The following is a 23,116-nucleotide window of genomic DNA, read 5'->3' on the forward strand; positions in this document are numbered from 1 at the left end:
TTAACAAGTCCAAATCAGAAATCTTAAATGTTAACATGAAGGGCTCTTCACTGGAAGCCACACGGGAGGTTTCCCCTTTCACCTGGTGCACTCGTTCCCTGAAGTACTTGGGAATTCACCTGACCTCTTTGCACGACTATTTATTTCACCTCAATTACATCCCCATCAAGCACAACATAATACGAGATCTCTCCTCTTGGGGTTCTAAAAAATTAACGTGGTTAGGACGCATCGAAACCATTAAAATTAACATATTCCCACGTATTTTATACCTCCTCCAGACACTACCGATTCCACTCCCTAAGACATATCTCCCTTCCCTTCAGAGAGCATTCAGCGACTTCATCTGGCGTCGCAGACCGCCCAGAATTAGTAGACAAACCATGCTGATTTCCAAAACACAAGGGGGGCTGGGGGTCCCCGACCTCGCCGCCTACCGCCAGGCGATCTTTTTACAACGCATAGTAGACTGGAATATCCACTACAATCACAAAAGGTGGGTCACACTAGAACATCTAATGATGGATAAACCTCACTTAGGAAGGTTATGCTGGTGCAGCCCTCACCTATTCAAATCCATCAGCTCAACCAACCCAATAATCCAGGAAACCTTTCAGGTCTGGGAACACACAATCAATACAACTCTCTTCATCTCGTCAATTCCTTCGCCCCTGACCTCTCTGACAGAAAATGGAGAATTCACTACTAGACCATACACTACACAAGCCACCACAGAAGCCACAAACAGAGACCTCACAATACACGACCTAACTAGCAACGAAACCCTCCTCTAACGAAACGACTTGATAACAAAAGGCCTTGAATGTTTTGCAGACTGGTTCACCTACACACAGGTAACCCACTTTATCACCAAACACCAGGGATATAGGAATATGATCAGACCCCTGACCTCTTTCGAATCCCTTTGCGTCCAAGAACCCCCCATACGACACACACTTTCTATTATATATAAGATCCTGACTCACACCCCTCCAGGCCATATTCCCCCTTACCTTGAAAGTTGGGAGAGGGACCTAGGAGTCATTATATTACCCCACACGAGTAGACTAATGTTCCAGGACACAAAAAAATCCTCTATCTCAGCCTTAATACAAGAAGTTAACTTTAAACTCTTGCATAGATGGTACCTAACCCAGAGGAAGCTACACCGTCTTTTCCCTACCCACAGCAACAAATGTTGGCGCTGCGGCTATGTTAATAGTGATACCGCCCACATGTGGTGGTGGTGTAACAGCATTCAGAACTTTTGGAGGAATGTTCTCTCTGAAATGGAGACCATATTAACAACTCAATTCTCGATTGACCCCCTGATATGGTTATTACACAAGCCCCCCACCACACTTAAATATAAACCTTACCTACACCTACTTAATATTATGACCAATGGGGTCAAAGTATTGATAGCTAAGAACTGGAGGAGTAGGGAAGCCCCATCTATGCGCATGTGGTCCGCAAAAGTTACGGAAATACTAGAACTTGAGGAAAACTACTTCCTCAAAAATGACAAAATGGACTCCTATGCGGAATTCTCCCAACTGTGGCCCACTTACATCCAAAACAAACACAAGGGTCCCAGATAGTCCCCCAAAAAACAGTCAGGATATTTTTCATATATCACCTCTGCATAATATGCTAGCAAAGGGATCCAAAAACGTTTCATATCTAAAACACTTATATTCTGTGCGCGGGCGGAGCGGGAGTGTTCATCTACTGTTCATGTAAATTGTATTGTACTTAATTTTTAATTTCTAAAAAAGGATAATCAGGGCAAAATACCCCCTGCGCAGTTCCCTCCCAGTTCCTTGCGATCCTACAACAGGACTCTATCACAGACTTTTTAGCCTATATCTGATATAGCAGAACACTTTGAATGGACATTCTGGGAGGGCCTGCCATCTTCGTGCCGGTAGGCACCTTGCATTTCGACTTTATCCTTAAAAATAACAGCTGCTGTTGTACTTGGCGATCAGGAGCTGCGTCTCCAATCCTTTGTAACCTTATTTTCTTTCTTACAATAAAGCTGTTTTAAAAAAAAACAAAAAAAAAAAAAAAACGGCTTTACCATTTTACACCAATAAACCCTTAACAGCCAAAAGCCTCAAACATAGTTTTATTATAAATAATAAAGGCTATCCCTTACTATTAACATCTCACATCCCAGCCAAATGAGAGAACTCTTTCCCTCAAGTCTCATACTAAATAATTATGAAATAAACCATTTCCATACATCATGTGACAAAGATAGTGTCCCCATATGACACTATTAAATAAGGATTATTATGTGGGATCTGAAAAAGAGGGTTAACCTCCTAAGTGCTGCTGTCCTTCTGTACCAAGAAGGCAAAAGGCACTTACCTTAGATCCAACTGCATAATAGATGCTGCTCCGTAGGTGTGGAAGGCACTGCGCTCCCTGTCATGGACCTGTAGGAAAAGAAAGAACAGAGTAACCAACTCTGGCTTTCCACAAGGGGGTAGCAAAGTGTTAAAAGTAAAGCAAAGACCTCCTTGCCACCTTTTAACTGCTAAAAGCCACCACTACCTCTTACTCAAGAGATTGACATGGACACAGCTAGACCCCAATCCTTGCTTGCAGGGAAAAGTACCCATAAAATAATTAATTTCTTCAGACACCAACTTTGCATATCCTTCATTGACAGAGGCAAAGAGAATGACTGGGGGTTATGGGTAAGGCAGTTACACTTAACAGCTTTGCTGGGGTGCTCTTTGCCTCCTCCTGCTGGCCAGGATTTGAATATCCCACTAGTAATTGGAATGATGTCGTGGACTCTCCATGTCATAGGAAAGAAAATGGTCACTCAACAGATACATACAGCATTTACAGCGTATAAGAAACACCAAGATAAGACATTTTATAAAACAGAGATTTAAGGTAAAATGTAAATAAATTTAAGAATTGAAAAGTGGCCTTGAGTGAAACATTCTATAAGCAGTGCCTAAACTTTACAAGTCTAATAACCACTAAACATCCTGCTTTTGGAAAATATGATAAGACAATATAAAGGGTCATAGTGATAAAATGACATGATCTAATTTGTTAGCGAATGTAAATTTTAAACTAGCAATGCCCCAATTCTGTGTGTTTAAACCCTGCAAAGGTCTTAAACACATACTTAAAATACAATTAGGGAGCTGCAAAGTACTGCTGGTCTTAAGTGGAAACTGTCACCCAATTAGCAGCAGTAGTCACACAGCTGGGTCGTGCAACTAACTACACTGATTGGGTCAGTGGCCGTTTTGATTGGGAACTGCGGCTCCGCAGCGGTACATTAACCTTTGCGGGAGTTGGGTCTTCGCTAGTGTTAAAACTACATGCTCCAGAGGATGTCTGATCTATCTGCAAGCTTAGCCTATCTTGATAGGTTGTGGTTACAAAAAGCAAATCAGCTATTTAATTTACAAAAAAAAAAAGGATTATTTTCACAAACATTTTATACTCTGCAGCTGGTATAACAAGTCATTGGGTACACATTAAAGGAAAACTAATTTTACAGTACACCATCCCTTTAAAGGGACACAAAAATTAATAAAAAACTTTAACATCTGAGTTACAATATGCAATTTTAAGAAACTTTTCAATTAACTTCTATTATTAAATTTACTGATAGGGGCAGGAGCAGCAATGCACTACTGGGGCTAGATAGCAATTGGTGGTTTCACACACATGCCTCTTGCCACCGGCTCTCCTGATGTGTTCATTTAGGTCCTAGTAATGCACTGGTGCTCTTAAGCGTAAATACCAAGAAAATGAAACAAAATTGATTAAGTAAATTGGAAAGTCTCTTAAAATTACATGCTCTGGCCCTTTAAAGCTTAGTTGCCCAAAGAATAAATAAAAATAAACTAGATAAATGTATCCTACTGTAGGTTTTGCATAAAATCTGAACTGTTTTGAAGAAAAAGTGGAAGTCTTAGTAGTATTTATTAATAAAGCACTTAAAGGGATAGAAAAGTCAAAATTAAACTTGCATGATTCAAAATCAGCATGTAATTTTAGGACACTTTTAAATTAACTTCTATTTTCAAATATGCTTTGGTCTCTTTGTATCCCTTGTTGAAAAACAATATGCAATATGCTGATTGGTGCCTGCACACATTTGTCTCTTGTGATTGGCTAACTAGACGTGTTCAGTTAGCTGCTAGTATTGCAATGCTGCTCCTTCAGCAAATGATAACAAAAGAATGAAGCAAATTTGATAATAGAAGTAAATTAATTAAGTCTTTTATAATTGTATGTTCTATCTAAATCATGAAAGCAAATGTTGGGGTTTCCAATCCCTTTCTCTATATATTAAGCTAAGCAGTACATAAATTAACAAATATAAACCGACTTCTAAACCAATAAACTAATTCTACATACAAGCTGTTAAATAAATTACAATCTGGAACCATTACTATAATGCAAAGCAGCAGTCAAGATGTTCTGCATATTCCTTCTATTGCACTGAAATGATGACATTAACTACATGAGTTGTACCAAAGGAGGTAACACACCTTAAAGTGCTGCACAATTAAATGCAAAATATGGACCAGTTGGGGAACAGTGTGTCCTTCCTCTACAATGATTTTTCTAGTCCAGTGAGTCAACATTTGGTGTCCATCTTCCATTCGGGCAGGCACAGCAGGGGTTAAGATGGCCATTGCTTGCCGGACTATGGCTCGAGCTTCCATTGCATGAGCTTTCAGTAGGCTGTGAAACACCTAAGAGATAGGAGGAAAGTGTGTCTTTAAAACGTGCACATAAGGTATACAATAATAATCAATATATGCTAACAAGTAAATAGAGTACCAGACAAAACATATTGCACTCAGGCAAGCAGCACCTGTAAGGAATTAGAATAGCTCTACACTACTTTGCGTTATCTTGAAATTAATCGAGATAAAATAAATACATTGACCTTACTTTTACAATATCCATTAGTATGTTGGTTTACACTGTGATACACAACAAAGTTCCAGTGTATTCCAGAGAAAAACATAATTTTTGTAAGAACTTACCTGATAAATTCATTTCTTTCATATTAGCAAGAGTCCATGAGCTAGTGACGTATGGGATATACATTCCTACCAGGAGGGGCAAAGTTTCCCAAACCTCAAAATGCCTATAAATACACCCCTCACCACACCCACAATTCAGTTTAACGAATAGCCAAGAAGTGGGGTGATAAAAAAGTGCGAAAGCATATAAAATAAGGAATTGGAATAACATAATTTATGCTTACCTGATAAATTCCTTTCTTCTGTTGTGTGATCAGTCCACGGGTCATCATTACTTCTGGGATATAACTCCTCCCCAACAGGAAATGCAAGAGGATTCACCCAGCAGAGCTGCATATAGCTCCTCCCCTCTACGTCAGTCCCAGTCATTCGACCAAGAATCAACGAGAAAGGAGTAACCAAGGGTGAAGTGGTGACTGGAGTATAATTTAAAAGATATTTACCTGCCTTAAAACAGGGCGGGCCGTGGACTGATCACACAACAGAAGAAAGGAATTTATCAGGTAAGCATAAATTATGTTTTCTTCTGTTATGTGTGATCAGTCCACGGGTCATCATTACTTCTGGGATACCAATACCAAAGCAAAAGTACACGGATGACGGGAGGGATAGGCAGGCTCATTATATAGAAGGAACCACTGCCTGAAGAACCTTTCTCCCAAAAATAGCCTCCGAAGAAGCAAAAGTGTCAAATTTGTAAAATTTGGAAAAAGTATGAAGCGAAGACCAAGTTGCAGCCTTGCAAATCTGTTCAACAGAGGCCTCATTCTTAAAGGCCCAAGTGGAAGCCACAGCTCTAGTGGAGTGAGCTGTAATTCTTTCAGGAGGCTGCTGACCAGCAGTCTCATAGGCTAAACGTATTATGCTACGAAGCCAAAAAGAGAGAGAGGTAGCAGAAGCTTTTTGACCTCTCCTCTGTCCAGAATAAACGACAAACAGGGAAGAAGTTTGGCGAAAATTTTTAGTTGCCTGCAAGTAGAACTTGAGGGCACGAACTACATCCAGATTGTGTAGAAGACGTTCCTTCTTTGAAGAAGGATTTGGACACAAGGATGGAACAACAATCTCTTGATTGATATTCCTGTTAGTGACCACCTTAGGTAAGAACCCAGGTTTAGTACGCAGAACTACCTTGTCTGAGTGAAAAATCAGATAAGGAGAATCACAATGTAAGGCTGATAACTCAGAGACTCTTCGAGCCGAGGAAATAGCCATTAAAAACAGAACTTTCCAAGATAACAATTTTATATCAATGGAATGAAGGGGTTCAAATGGAACACCCTGTAAAACGTTAAGAACTAAGTTTAAACTCCATGGCGGAGCAACAGCTTTAAACACAGGCTTGATCCTAGCTAAAGCCTGACAAAAAGCCTGGACGTCTGGATTTTCTGACAGACGCCTGTGTAACAAGATGGACAGAGCTGAAATCTGTCCCTTTAATGAACTAGCTGATAAACCCTTTTCTAACCCTTCTTGTAGAAAGGACAATATCCTAGAGATCCTAACCTTACTCCATGAGTAATGTTTGGATTCGCACCAGTATAGGTATTTACGCCATATTTTATGGTAAATCTTTCTGGTAACAGGCTTCCTAGCCTGTATCAGGGTATCAATAACCGACTCAGAAAAACCACGTTTTGATAAAATCAAACGTTCAATTTCCAAGCAGTCAGCTTCAGAGAAGTTAGATTTTGATGTTTGAATGGACCCTGTATCAGAAGGTCCTGTCTTAGAGGTAGAGACCAAGGCGGACAGGATGACATGTCCACTAGATCTGCATACCAAGTCCTGCGTGGCCATGCAGGCGCTATTAGAATCACTGATGCTCTCTCCTGCTTGATTTTGGCAATCAATCGAGGAAGCAGCGGAAAGGGTGGAAACACATAAGCCATCCCGAAGTTCCAAGGTGCTGTCAAAGCATCTATCAGAACCGCTCCCGGATCCCTGGATCTGGACCCGTAGCGAGGAAGTTTGGCGTTCTGGCGAGACGCCATGAGATCTATCTCTGGTTTGCCCCAACGTCGAAGTATTTGGGCAAAGACCTCCGGATGAAGTTCCCACTCCCCCGGATGAAAAGTCTGGCGACTCAAGAAATCCGCCTCCCAGTTCTCCACTCCCGGGATGTGGATTGCTGACAGGTGGCAAGAGTGAGACTCTGCCCAGCGAATTATCTTTGATACTTCCACCATTGCTAGGGAGCTTCTTGTCCCTCCCTGATGGTTGATGTAAGCTACAGTCGTGATGTTGTCCGACTGAAACCTGATGAACCCCCGAGTTGTTAATTGGGGCCAAGCTAGAAGGGCATTGAGAACTGCTCTCAATTCCAGAATGTTTATTGGAAGGAGACTCTCCTCCTGATTCCATAGTCCCTGAGCCTTCAGAGAATTCCAGACAGCGCCCCAACCTAGTAGGCTGGCGTCTGTTGTTACAATTGTCCAGTCTGGCCTGCTGAATGGCATCCCCCTGGACAGGTGTGGCCGATGAAGCCACCATAGAAGAGAATTTCTGGTCTCTTGATTCAGATTCAGAGTAGGGGACAAATCTGAGTAATCCCCATTCCACTGACTTAGCATGCATAATTGCAGAGGTCTGAGGTGTAGGCGTGCAAAAGGTACTATGTCCATTGCCGCTACCATTAAGCCGATCACCTCCATGCATTGAGCTACTGACGGGTGTTGAATGGAATGAAGGACACGGCATGCATTTTGAAGCTTTGTTAACCTGTCCTCTGTCAGGTAAATCTTCATTTCTACAGAATCTATAAGAGTCCCCAAGAATGGAACTCTTGTGAGAGGAAAAAGAGAACTCTTCTTTTCGTTCACTTTCCATCCATGCGACCTTAGAAATGCCAGAACTAACTCTGTATGAGACTTGGCAGTTTGAAAGCTTGAAGCTTGTATTAGAATGTCGTCTAGGTATGGAGCTACCGAAATCCCTCGCGGTCTTAGTACCGCCAGAAGGGCACCCAGAACCTTTGTGAAGATTCTTGGAGCCGTAGCCAATCCGAATGGAAGAGCTACAAACTGGTAGTGCCTGTCTAAGAAGGCAAACCTTAGATACCGGTGATGATCTTTGTGGATCGGTATGTGAAGGTAAGCATCCTTTAAATCCACTGTGGTCATGTACTGACCCTCTTGGATCATGGGTAAGATTGTCCGAATAGTTTCCATTTTGAACGATGGAACTCTTAGGAATTTGTTTAGAATCTTTAAATCTAAGATTGGCCTGAAAGTTCCCTCTTTTTTGGGAACCACAAACAGGTTTGAGTAGAACCCTTGTCCTTGTTCCGACCGCGAAACCGGATGGATCACTCCCATTATTAACAGATCTTGTACGCAGCGTAGAAACGCTTCTTTCTTTATCTGGTTTGTTGACAACCTTGACAGATGAAATCTCCCTCTTGGGGGAGATAATTTGAAGTCTAGAAGGTATCCCTGAGATATGATCTCTAGTGCCCAGGGATCCTGAACATCTCTTGCCCAGGCCTGGGCGAAGAGAGAGAGTCTGCCCCCCACTAGATCCGGTCCCGGATCGGGGGCTCTCGGTTCATGCTGTCTTTGGGGCAGCAGCAGGTTTCCTGGCCTGCTTGCTCTTGTTCCAGGACTGGTTAGGCTTCCAGCCTTGCCTGTAACGAGCAACAGCTCCTTCCTGTTTTGGTGCAGTGGAGGTTGATGCTGCTCCTGTTTTGAAGTTCCGAAAGGGACGAAAATTAGACTGTCTAGCCTTAGCTTTGGCTTTGTCTTGAGGTAGGGCGTGGCCCTTACCTCCTGTAATGTCAGCGATAATCTCTTTCAAACCGGGCCCAAATAAAGACTGCCCCTTGAAAGGTATATTAAGTAATTTGGACTTAGAAGTAACATCAGCTGACCAGGATTTTAGCCACAGCGCCCTACGTGCCTGTATGGCGAATCCTGAGTTCTTAGCCGTAAGTTTGGTTAAATGTACTACGGCCTCCGAAATGAAGGAATTAGCTAGTTTAAGGACTCTAAGCCTGTCCGTAATGTCGTCTAGCGTAGATGAACTAAGGTTCTCTTCAAGCGACTCAATCCAAAATGCTGCCGCAGCCGTAATCGGCGCGATACATGCAAGGGGTTGTAATATAAAACCTTGTTGAACAAACATTTTCTTAAGGTAACCCTCTAATTTTTTATCCATTGGATCTGAGAAAGCACAGCTATCCTCCACCGGGATAGTGGTACGCTTAGCTAAAGTAGAAACTGCTCCCTCCACCTTGGGGACCGTTTGCCATAAGTCCCGAGTGGTGGCGTCTATTGGAAACATCTTTCTAAATATTGGAGGGGGTGAGAACGGCACACCGGGTCTATCCCACTCCTTAGTAACAATTTCAGTTAGTCTCTTAGGTATAGGAAAAACGTCAGTACTCGCCGGTACCGCAAAGTATTTATCCAACCTACACAGTTTCTCTGGTATTGCAACGGTGTTACAATCGTTGAGAGCTGCTAAGACCTCCCCTAGTAATACACGGAGGTTCTCCAATTTAAATTTAAAATTTGAAATATCTGAGTCCAATCTGTTTGGATCAGAACCGTCACCCACAGAATGAAGCTCTCCGTCCTCATGCTCTGCGAGCTGTGACGCAGTATCAGACATGGCCCTAGCATTGTCAGCGCACTCTGTTCTCACCCCAGAGTGATCACGCTTGCCTCTTAGTTCTGGTAATTTAGACAAAACTTCAGTCATAACAGTAGCCATATCTTGTAATGTTATCTGTAATGGCCGCCCAGATGTACTAGGCGCCAAAATATCACGCACCTCCCGGGCGGGAGATGCAGGTACTGCCGCGTGAGGCGAGTTAGTCGGCATAACTCTCCCCTCGCTGTTTGGTGAAATTTGTTCACATTGTACAGATTGACTTTTATTTAAAGTAGCATCAATACAGTTAGTACATAAATTTCTATTGGGCTCCACCTTGGCATTGGAACAAATGACACAGATATCTTCCTCTGAGTCAGACATGTTTAACACACTAGCAAAAAACTTACAACTTGGTTATAATCTTTTTTAGCAAAAAATGTACTGTGCCTCAAAGAGGTACTAACGATTAAATGACAGTTGAAATAATGAACTGAAAAACAGTTATAGCATCAAACTTTAAAATAACAAAACTTTTAGCAAAGGTTTGTTCCCATTAGTAAAATAACAATAATTAAATTTGACATAAAAAATACAAAGCAACGTTTTTATTCACAGTCACTATAAGAATTCTCACAGCTCTGCTGAGAGAATTTACCTCCCTTCAAAGAAGTTTGAAGACCCCTGAGATCTATCAGAGATGAACCGGATCATGCAGGAAAAATAAAAGTAACTGACTGGTATTTTTTGATGCGTAGCAAAGAGCGCCAAAAACGGCCCCTCCCTCTCCCACACAGCAGTGAAGAGAAACGAAACTGTCACAATTAAAGCAAAAAAACTGCCAAGTGGAAAATAATGCCCAAATATTTATTCACACAGTACCTCAGCAATGTAAACGATTCTACATTCCAGCAAAAACGTTTAACATGATAAATAGTTATTAAAAAGGATTAGTGACCTTTAACAGAGTAGTTCCGGTGAAATACCATCCCCAGAATACTGAAGTGTATACATACATGTCATTTTAACGGTATGGCAGGATTTTCTCATCAATTCCATTCAGAAAATAAAAACTGCTACATACCTCAATGCAGATTCATCTGCCCGCTGTCCCCTGATCTGAAGCCTTTACCTCCCTCAGATGGCCGAGAACAGCAATATGATCTTAACTACTCCGGTTAAAATCATAGTAAAAAAACTCTGACAGATTCTTCCTCAAACTCTGCCAGAGAAGTAATAACACGCTCCGGTGCTATTTTAAAATAACAAACTTTTGATTGAAGTCATAAAAACTAAGTATAATCACCATAGTCCTCTCACACATCCTATCTAGTCGTTGGGTGCAAGAGAATGACTGGGACTGACGTAGAGGGGAGGAGCTATATGCAGCTCTGCTGGGTGAATCCTCTTGCATTTCCTGTTGGGGAGGAGTTATATCCCAGAAGTAATGATGACCCGTGGACTGATCACACATAACAGAAGAAAATTGTGCTTTATACAAAATCATAACCACCACAAAAAAGGGCGGGCCTCATGGACTCTTGCTAATATGAAAGAAATGAATTTATCAGGTAAGTTCTTACATAAATTATGTTTTCTTTCATGTAATTAGCAAGAGTCCATGAGCTAGTGACGTATGGGATAATGACTACCCAAGATGTGGATCTTTCCACACAAGAGTCACTAGAGAGGGAGGGATAAAATAAAGACAGCCAATTCCTGCTGAAAATAATCCACACCCAAAATAAAGTTTAACGAAAAACATAAGCAGAAGATTCAAACTGAAACCGCTGCCTGAAGTACTTTTCTACAAAAACTGCTTCAGAAGAAGAAAATACATCAAAATGGTAGAATTTAGTAAAAGTATGCAAAGAGGACCAAGTTGCTGCTTTGCAGATCTGGTCAACCGAAGCTTCATTCCTAAACGCCCAGGAAGTAGAAACTGACCTAGTAGAATGAGCTGTAATTCTCTGAGGCGGAGTTTTACCCGACTCAACATAGGCAAGATGAATTAAAGATTTCAACCAAGATGCCAAAGAAATGGCAGAAGCTTTCTGGCCTTTTCTAGAACCGGAAAAGATAACAAATAGACTAGAAGTCTTACGAAAAGATTTCGTAGCTTCAACATAATATTTCAAAGCTCTAACAACATCCAAAGAATGCAACGATTTCTCCTTAGAATTCTTAGGAATAGGACATAATGAAGGAACCACAATTTCTCTACTAATGTTGTTGGAATTCACAACTTTAGGTAAAAATTCAAAAGAAGTTCGCAACACCGCCTTATCCTGATGAAAAATCAGAAAAGGAGACTCACAAGAAAGAGCAGATAATTCAGAAACTCTTCTGGCAGAAGAGATGGCCAAAAGGAACAAAACTTTCCAAGAAAGTAATTTAATGTCCAATGAATGCATAGGTTCAAACGGAGGAGCTTGAAGAGCTCCCAGAACCAAATTCAAACTCCAAGGAGGAGAAATTGACTTAATGACAGGTTTTATACGAACCAAAGCTTGTACAAAACAATGAATATCAGGAAGAATAGCAATCTTTCTGTGAAAAAGAACAGAAAGAGCAGAGATTTGTCCTTTCAAAGAACTTGCGGACAAACCCTTATCTAAACCATCCTGAAGGAACTGTAAAATTCTCGGTATTCTAAAAGAATGCCAGGAAAAATGATGAGAAAGACACCAAGAAATATAAGTCTTCCAGACTCTATAATATATCTCTCGAGATACAGATTTACGAGCCTGTAACATAGTATTAATCACAGAGTCAGAGAAACCTCTTTGACCAAGAATCAAGCGTTCAATCTCCATACCTTTAAATTTAAGGATTTCAGATCCTGATGGAAAAAAGGACCTTGTGACAGAAGGTCTGGTCTTAACGGAAGAGTCCACGGTTGGCAAGAGGCCATCCGGACAAGATCCGCATACCAAAACCTGTGAGGCCATGCCGGAGCTACCAGCAGAACAAACGAGCATTCCTTCAGAATCTTGGAGATTACTCTTGGAAGAAGAACTAGAGGCGGAAAGATATAGGCAGGATGATACTTCCAAGGAAGTGATAATGCATCCACTGCCTCCGCCTGAGGATCCCGGGATCTGGACAGATACCTGGGAAGTTTCTTGTTTAGATGGGACGCCATCAGATCTATTTCTGGAAGTTCCCACATTTGAACAATCTGAAGAAATACCTCTGGGTGAAGAGACCATTCGCCCGGATGCAACGTTTGGCGACTGAGATAATCCGCTTCCCAATTGTCTACACCTGGGATATGAACCGCAGAGATTAGACAGGAGCTGGATTCCGCCCAAACCAAAATTCGAGATACTTCTTTCATAGCCAGAGGACTGTGAGTCCCTCCTTGATGATTGATGTATGCCACAGTTGTGACATTGTCTGTCTGAAAACAAATGAACGATTCTCTCTTCAGAAGAGGCCAAAACTGAAGAGCTCTGAAAATTGCACGGAGTTCCAAAATATTGATCGGTAATCTCACCTCCTGAGATTCCCAAACTCCTTGTGCCGTCAGAGATCCCCACACAGCTCCCCAACCTGTGAGACTTGCATCTGTTGAAATAACAGTCCAGGTCGGAAGCACAAAAGAAGCCCCCTGAATTAAACGATGGTGATCTGTCCACCATGTTAGAGAGTGTCGAACAATCGGTTTTAAAGATATTAATTGAGATATCTTCGTGTAATCCTTGCACCATTGCTTCAGCATACAGAGCTGAAGAGGTCGCATGTGAAAACGAGCAAAGGGGATCACGTCCGATGCAGCAGTCATAAGACCTAGAATTTCCATGCATAAGGCTACCGAAGGGAATGATTGTGACTGAAGGTTTCGACAAGCTGTAATCAACTTTAGACGTCTCTTGTCTGTTAAAGACAGAGTCATGGACACTGAATCCATCTGGAAACCCAGAAAGGTTACCCTTGTCTGAGGAATCAAAGAACTTTTTGGTAAATTGATCCTCCAACCATGATCTTGAAGAAACAACACAAGTCGATTCGTATGAGATTCTGCTAAATGTAAAGACTGAGCAAGTACCAAGATATCGTCCAAATAAGGAAATACCACAATACCCTGTTCTCTGATTACAGACAGCAGGGCACCGAGAACCTTTGTAAAAATTCTTGGAGCTGTAGCTAGGCCAAACGGCAGAGCCACAAACTGGTAATGCTTGTCCAGAAACGAGAATCTCAGGAACTGATAATGATCTGGATGAATCGGAATATGCAGATATGCATCCTGTAAATCTATTGTGGACATATAATTCCCTTGCTGAACAAAAGGTAAGATAGTCCTTACAGTTACCATCTTGAACGTTGGTATCCTTACATAATGATTCAATATTTTTAGATCCAGAACTGGTCTGAAAGAATTCTCCTTCTTTGGTACAATGAAGAGATTTGAATAAAACCCCATCCCCTGTTCCGGAACTGGAACTGGCATAATTACTCCAGTCAACTCTAGATCTGAAACACATTTCAGAAATGCTTGAGCTTTTACTGGATTTACTGGGACACGGGAAAGAAAAAATCTCTTTGCAGGAGGTCTCAACTTGAAACCAATTCTGTACCCTTCTGAAACAATGCTCTGAATCCAAAGATTGTGAACAGAATTGATCCAAATTTCCTTGAAAAAACGTAACCTGCCCCCTACCAGCTGAGCTGGAATGAGGGCCGCACCTTCATGTGGACTTAGAAGCAGGCTTTGCCTTTCTAGCTGGCTTGGATTTATTCCAGACTGGAGATGGTCTCCAAACTGAAACTGCTCCTGAGGATGAAGGATCAGGCTTTTGTTCTTTGTTGAAACGAAAGGAACGAAAACGATTATTAGCCCTGTTTTTACCTTTAGATTTTTTATCCTGTGGTAAAAAAGTTCCTTTCCCACCAGTAAAAGTTGAAATAATGGAATCCAACTGAGAACCAAATAATTTGTTACCCTGGAAAGAAATGGAAAGTAAAGTTGATTTAGAAGCCATATCAGCATTCCAAGTTTTAAGCCATAAAGCTCTTCTAGCTAAAATAGCTAGAGACATAAACCTGACATCAACTCTGATAATATCAAAAATGGCATCACAGATAAAATTATTAGCATGCTGAAGAAGAATAATAATATCATGAGAATCACGATGTGTTACTTGTTGCGCTAAAGTTTCCAACCAAAAAGTTGAAGCTGCAGCAACATCAGCCAAAGATATAGCAGGTCTAAGAAGATTACCTGAACACAGATAAGCTTTTCTTAGAAAGGACTCAATTTTCCTATCTAGAGGATCCTTAAACGAAGTACCATCTGACGTAGGAATAGTAGTACGTTTAGCAAGGGTAGAAATAGCCCCATCAACTTTAGGGATCTTGTCCCAAAATTCTAATCTGTCAGACGGCACAGGATATAATTGCTTAAAACGTTTAGAAGGAGTAAATGAATTACCCAAATTATCCCATTCTTTGGAAATTACTGCAGAAATAGCATTAGGAACAGGAAAAACTTCTGGAATAACCACAGGAGCTTTAAATACCTTATCTAAACGTTTAGAATTAGTATCAAGAGGACCAGAATCCTCTATTTCTAAAGCAATTAGTACTTCTTTAAGTAAAGAACGAATAAATTCCATTTTAAATAAATATGAAGATTTATCAGCATCAACCTCTGAGACAGAATCCTCTGAACCAGAGGAATCATCAGAATCAGAATGATGATGTTCAGTTAAAAATTCATCTGTAGGGAGAGAAGTTTTAAAAGATTTTTTACGTTTACTAGAAGGAGAAATAACAGACATAGCCTTCTTTATGGATTCTGAAACAAAATCTCTTATATTATCAGGAACATTCTGCACCTTAGATGTTGAAGGAACTGCAACAGGCAATGGTACTTTACTAAAGGAAATATTATCTGCTTTAACAAGTTTGTCATGACAATCAATACAAACAACAGCTGGAGGAATAGCTACCAAAAGTTTACAGCAGATACACTTAGCTTTGGTAGATTCAGCACTTGACAGCGATTTTCCTGTAGTATCTTCTGACTCAGATGCAACGTGAGACATCTTGCAATATGTAAGAGAAAAAACAACATATATATAAAGCAAAATTGATCAAATTCCTTAAATGACAGTTTCAGGAATGGGAAAAAATGCCAAAGAACAAGCTTCTAGCAACCAGAAGCAATAAAAAATGAGACTTAAATAATGTGGAGACAAAAGTGACGCCCATATTTTTTCGCGCCAAATAAGACGCCCACATTATTTGGCGCCTAAATGCTTTTTGGCGCCAAAAATGACGCCACATCCGGAACGCCGATATTTTTGGCGCAAAATAACGTCAAAAAATGACGCAACTTCCGGCGACACGTATGACGCCGGAAACGGAAATAGAATTTTTGCGCCAAAAAAGTCCGCGGCAAAAATGACGCAATAAAATGAAGCATTTTCAGCCCCCGCGAGCCTAACAGCCCACAGGGAAAAAGTCAAATTTTAAGGTAAGAAAAATGTTAACTTAAAATGCATTATCCCAAATATGAAACTGCCTGTCTGAAAATAAGGAAAGTTGAACATTCTGAGTCAAGGCAAATAAATGTTTGAATACATATATTTAGAACTTTATAAACAAAGTGCCCAACCATAGCTAGGAGTGTCACAGAAAATAAGACTTACTTACCCCAGGACACTCATCTACATATAGCAGATAGCCAAACCAGTACTGAAACGAGAATCAGCAGAGGTAATGGTATATATAAGAGTATATTGTCGATCTGAAAAGGGAGGTAAGAGATGAATCTCTACGACCGATAACAGAGAACCTATGAAATAGACCCCTTAGAAGGAGATCACTGCATTCAAATAGGCAATACTCTCCTCACATCCCTCTGACATTCACTGCACGCTGAGAGGAAAACCGGGCTCCAACTTGCTGCGGAGCGCATATCAACGTAGAATCTAGCACAAACTTACTTCACCACCTCCATCGGAGGCAAAGTTTGTAAAACTGAATTGTGGGTGTGGTGAGGGGTGTATTTATAGGCATTTTGAGGTTTGGGAAACTTTGCCCCTCCTGGTAGGAATGTATATCCCATACGTCACTAGCTCATGGACTCTTGCTAATTACATGAAAGAAATGTAGCCTGGTGGGGGCAGTGTATTACTGTGCAATATTATATAGTTTGTAATGTATCCAAAGCACAGAATAATTGCATAATGTAACATAATATATAAAATGTGCAACAAATATTGAAACATTTAAAGGGACATTGTACACTAGATTTTTCTTTGTTTTGTAGATGATCCATTTATATAGCCCATCAGGTAGTGTTTTTGTAACAATGTATAGTTTTGCTTATTTTTTTAAAGAACATTGTGCTGATTTTCACACTCCTAACCAAGCCCCACAGTGTTAGATGTATACACGCGTTTATAGATTCCTGCTGGCTCCTGTTTATATCATCTGTATTTTCATATGCAGTTTGCTCTTCTTGTTTTCCCAGCCACTTTCAGTGAGTGTTCCAGACTAACCTCATCAACAGTGCTAAACTGGGAGCTTCTAAGTAAGTTTTAAAAAAAAAAATAATACTGTATTTTTAGATCAGTATCTGTGCATATTCTTCTTTATAGTAGTGTCTATTACATGCAATTATATTAAAATTGGTGTATATTAGCCAATTTTTGCTTAATATTGGGTTTCATTTTAGCCATGTTGTCAGCAAAATCAATTGGGTGGTGTGCCCTTTAAATAGGTCCTGTGGAGAACACTGAACTTCCCACTTTTGCAGCTCCCAAATCCTCAAATGGGCTGCACAGTTTTGTTGAACTTACAGCTAAAATGCGCCATGCTTTTTGGTGCTGGTTTTGACTTACTAAGAGGAAGAGAGTAATAGCAACGGTATAATTAAAGATGAGAGAGAAGACGAGTTTGAGAAAGAGCTCAATACCTGCAGCACTATCTTCTTGTGGATTGCAAACTTCGCAATAATGTGAGCCAGAAGCAAGTGACCACTGTATTTACAAGCTGGGTCGACGCAAGCCTTCGAAAGCAGACAAGGCCAGGCAAATGTCATTAGGCGCCGTAGCTTGCTGTTTCGATTCTTGTTGTTGTCATGGATGTGATGTGGGGCATGTTCAACCAGAAGGGTTGCAAATTGCAAGAGGTAGATACGGAGTGAATCCAACATATCTGTCTGCTTCTCTGGGTCCAGAACCTACCACATAAGAGAAGTAAATATACAAATATTAAAATTATTTTAACAATGCTTGGAAAATTACATATTTGTATGTCTATTAATTTCTTTGTTGCTAGAGTAGCAGTGTTAGTCCAGTGATTCAAATGCCAAATCAAAGGAATACTAAACCCAAATTTTAACTTTCATGATTCAGATAGAGCGTGCATTTTTAAGCAACTTTAATGGGTAAATTTAGCCATCAATCAGCAAGCACAACCCAAAGAAGAGAATGAAGAAAAATTAATAGGAGTAAATTAGAAAGTTTCTTTAAATTGCACGCTCTATCTGAATCATGAAAGAAAAAAAATTGGGTTTAGTATTGCTTTAACAACAGTACCTTTATATAAGGCCAACAATGCTTTTTAAAAAGACAAACTTTGGAGAGTTTCCTCAAGACAAGCTATACAGATAATATAAAGGCTGTTGTAAAAAGATGAAGGGGACTGAGGTGCAATCTGTCTCCTCTCCCTGTACTCAAAACTCTCTATTACTTTCTGCCTTTTCAACCATTCTTTGCTTCAAGATCTGTTATGGGCAAAATCTGTAAATTCTATCATATTGACCAATATTAGTTCCATCCTGAAACAGAGAGGAATATTCCCAAAGTGTGTTTTTTGAAAATGCACTTTTAGCCAAATTTAAAAAAAAATACTACTTCAAGAACAATTTTTGGATATTAACGCCTACAAATTTCTAGAAACCATATTTTGATTTTTTTTATTTACCTTGGTAATAAATACACTAGTGATGCTTTCCTGATTGTCTCCTTCAGGGTTTGGAGGCCCCAAAAGTTGTTCACCTTCATTTTTCTCAAAACTGTACAAAAATGCTGGATTCAAGATGTGCTGAAGAACCTAAGAGTCGTAAAACAGTCATTAGAAACTTTCATAAATATATCAAATTCCAAAATAAATGCAGTAACAGAGGTACAGAAAGACAATTTAATGGATAAGACAATCCAATTCCAAAATAAGTGGACACACACACACATTTTTATATATATATATACTTATACACACACACATATATATATATACACACACACTACTATACTATATATATATATATATATATATATATATATACACACATATATATATATATATATATATACACACATATATACTATATATATATATATATATATATATATACACATACACACACATATATACTATATATATATATATATATATACACACACACACATATATACTATATATATATATATATATATATATATATATACACACACATATAATATATATATATACATATATATATATATATATATATACACACACACATATATATATATATACTATATATATATATATATACATACACACACACACACATATACTATATATATATATATATACACACACACACATATTTATATATATATATATATATATATATATATATATATACACATACACACACATATATATATATATATATACACACACGCACACATATTTTTATATATATATATATATATATATATATACATACACACATATATATATATATATATATATATATATATATACACACGCACACATATATATATATATATATATATATATATATATACACACATACACACACATACACATATACATACTGTTTAGCTACGATGTTACACTTACTCATTTTGAAAATTCCCAGACCAAGACCAAATCCAACCTACTCATTCTTTATAAGAAAGAAAGGTAATATACTAAACTTTTGATGTGGATATTTAGAGGATAGTAAACAACTATCACCTTTTGTTACACTTTACTTATACATTAATTAATCACTTATTCAAGAAATGTTTAGTAATATGGTTGCTTCAAGAGACTGTCTGCAACACAAGGCAACATTCCCAAAGGACCATTAAAGACAGTAGAATTGTATAATTGACAACACATAATAATTTGGCAAATTTGAAAGCAAATTCAATTTTCCCTCTGCCTCTATCATGTGACACAGATTAACCAATCACAAAATGCATATACATATATACTGTGTACTCTTGCACATGCTCAGTTGGACATGGTGCCTCAGAAAGAATGCATATAAAAAGATTGTGTACATTTTGAGAAAGTAAATTAACGTTTTTAAAAACTGTATGCCTAGCTGAATCATGAAAGTTTAATTGTGACATCAGTATCATTTCAATAAACATTTAAAGGCTAGGCAACTGCGAATCAAAGTTTTGTCACCTTGGCTTTTAACTCATCTCCAAAGTTGGGATCGCTAAATTCTACAAAGCGGAAGAAAAGAGCTCGCTTCTGCATAATGCTATAGGTCTTCGGAATTTCCTCTTCCATGTATTCCTTTAAGAAAGTCATGTTGCAGAGGAAACGACCAGTGAAGGCTCGAAGCAACTGGAAAAGCAATTCAATATCACCAAAGTTCCGCCTAGAAATCAAAATTAAAAAATACATAAGTGAAAACGAAAGGTGCAGCCATACTTCTGCTTCACCATAAGGAACAGAAATTGATTCTTACTTGCAGTAATTGAGGAGGCAATAAGCCAGCAGCTTGGGTTCCTTCCAGTTGGTTGCTACCATATTATCTTTTCGATGCCGTTCTTGGAAAGCTTCACTGACCCACACTCGTCTTAAGTGACTAACTAGAGAATGCTGGTTTGCCAGCCAATTTTCATCATTCTTCACAATAATGCTGATTATCTGCAGAGGAAAACAGAAGTGAAAGCTAATTATCATTGGAATTAGCAAAATGTATTAGCACATAAGAAAAAAAACTGTTCTATTGGATTACATTTTCCTGAGCCGCACATAAAATAAAAAGCAGGGAAATACAACACAATCCATCCAGTCTAGTAATGTAGAAAACATAATTTATGCTTACCTGATAAATTTACTTCTCTTGTAGTGTATCCAGTCCACGGATCATCCATTACTTATGGAATATATTCTCCTTCCCAACAGGAAGTTGCAAGAGTCCACCCACAGCAAAGCTGCTATATAGCTCCTCCCCTAACTGCCATACTCAGTCATTCGACCGAAAACATGCAGAGAAAGGAAAAACCATAGGGTGCAGTGGTGACTGTAGTTCAAATGAAAAAATTACCTGCCTTAAAGTGACAGGGCGGGCCGTGGACTGGATACACTACAAGAGAAATAAATTTATCAGGTAAGCATAAATTATGTTTTCTCTTGTTAAGTGTATCCAGTCCACGGATCATCCATTACTTATGGAATACCAATACCAAAGCTAAAGTACACGGATGATGGGAGGGACAAGGCAGGTACTTAAACGGAAGTTACCACTGCCTGTAAGAAACCCTTTCTCCCAAAAATAGCCTCCGAAGAAGTAAGGTATCAAATTTGTTAAATTTGAAAAAGTATGAAGCGCAGACCAAGACTCCGTCTTGTAAATCTGTTCAACAGAAGCCACATTTAAAAAAGGCCCAAGTGAAAACCACAGCTCTAGTAGAATGAGCTGTAATCCCTTCAGGAGGCTGCTGTCCAGCAGTCTCATAAGCTAAATGAATTATGCTTTTTAACCAAAAAGACAGAGAGGCTGCCAAAGTCTTTTGACCTCTCCTCTGTCCAGAATAGACAACAAACAAGGTGAACGTTTGATGAAAACTGTAGTAGCTTGTAAGTAAAACTTTAAAGCACAAACCACGTCCAATATTGTGTAATAGACTTTCCTTCTTTGAGGAAGGATTAGGATACAAGCATGGAACAACTATCTCTTGAGTGATGTTCTTGTTAGATACCACCTTAGGAAAAAACCCAGGTTGGTACGCAGGACTACCTTATCCGTACGAAGGACCAGATAAGGAGAATCACATTGTAACACAGATAACTTGGAGACTCTACGAGTCGAGGAAATAGCTACCCAAAAGGAACTTTCCAAGATAAAGATTGATATCTATGGAACAAAAAAGGTTCAAACGGAACTTCTTGAAGAACCTTAAGAACCAGGTTTAAGCTCCATGGTGGAGCAACAGTTTTAAACACAGGCTTGGATCTAACCAAAGCCTGACCAAATGCCTGAACGTCTAGAATACCTGCCAGACGCTTGTGCAAAAAAATAGACAGAGTAAAAATCTGTCCCTTTTAAGGAATTAGCCGACAACCCTTTTCTCCAAAACATCTTGGAGAAAAGATAATATCCTGGGAATCCAGACTTTACTCCATTCATAACAATCAGATATTTACACCATATCTATGTTCAATTTTCCTAGAGACAGGCTTTCATGTCTGTATTAAGGTATCAATGACTGACTCGGAGAAGCCATGCTTTGATGACATCAAGCGTTCAGTCTCCAGGCAGTCCATCTCAGATTGATTCTATTTAGATGGTTGAAAGGACCCTGAGGTAGAGGGACCTGTCTCAGAAGCAGAGACCGTGATGGAAAGGATGACATGTCCACCAGATCTGCATACCAGGTCCTGCGTGGCTACGCAAGCGCTGACAAAAACACCAAAGCCTTCTCCTGCTTGGTCTTGACCTCTGGAGGAAATCCCACTCCCCCGGAAGAAAAGTCTGACGACTTAGAAAAACCACCTCCCAGTTCTCAACACCTGGGATATGGATAGCTGATAAACAAGAGTGAGTCTCTGTCCAGTGAATTATTGTAAGACTTCTAACATCGCTAGGGAACTTCTGTTCCCCCTTGATGGCTGATGTAAACCACAGTCGTGTATATTGTCCGACTGAATATGATGTACCTCAGAGTTGCTAACTGAGGCCAAGTCTGAAGAGCATGGAATATCACTCCCAGTTCCAGAATATTTATTAGAAGGAGGGTCTCCTCCTAAGTCCACTATCCCTGAGCCTTCAGGGAGTTCCAGACTGCATCCCAACCTAAAAGGCTGGCATCTATTGTAACAATTGTCCCATCTGACCTGCGGAAGGTCATACCCTTGGACAGATGGACCCGACATAGTCACCAGAGAATCTCTGGTCTCTTGGTCCAGGTTTAACAGGGGGACAAACCTGTGTAATCCCCGTTCCTCTGACTGAGCATGCATAGTTGCAGCTGTCTGAAATGTAGACGTGCAAACGGTACTATGTCCCTTGCCGCTACCATTAAGCCGATTTCATTCATGTACTGAGCCACCGAAGGGCGCGGATGGAATGAAAAACACGGCAGAAATTTAGAAACTTTGACAACCTGGACTCCGTCAGGTAAATTTTCATTTCTACAGAATCTATCAGAGTCCCTAAGAGGGAAACCCTTGAGATTGGGGATAGAGAACTCTTTCCTTGTTCACTTTCCACCCATGTGATATCA

The 23,116-nt window shown here is 39.7% G+C and overlaps 1 protein-coding gene across 2 annotated transcripts in view; it reads right to left on the minus strand.

Annotated features, from left to right (window-relative positions):
• Nucleotides 1–23,116, minus strand: part of TRRAP (transformation/transcription domain associated protein) — a 382,824-nt gene that overhangs the window by 229,847 nt on the left and 129,861 nt on the right. For both annotated transcript variants that reach the window (XM_053694540.1, XM_053694539.1), the window contains exons 35-39: nt 20,353–20,534; nt 20,064–20,262; nt 18,576–18,704; nt 17,563–17,829; nt 4,536–4,742 (exon numbers count right to left, since the gene is read on the minus strand). In XM_053694540.1, the coding sequence (XP_053550515.1) occupies nt 4,536–4,742; nt 17,563–17,829; nt 18,576–18,704; nt 20,064–20,262; nt 20,353–20,534 (984 nt within the window). The remainder of the gene's footprint in view (nt 1–4,535; nt 4,743–17,562; nt 17,830–18,575; nt 18,705–20,063; nt 20,263–20,352; nt 20,535–23,116) is intronic.

Source organism: Bombina bombina, chromosome 11 (assembly GCF_027579735.1).
Source record: "Bombina bombina isolate aBomBom1 chromosome 11, aBomBom1.pri, whole genome shotgun sequence".
Lineage (NCBI taxonomy): Eukaryota > Metazoa > Chordata > Amphibia > Anura > Bombinatoridae > Bombina > Bombina bombina.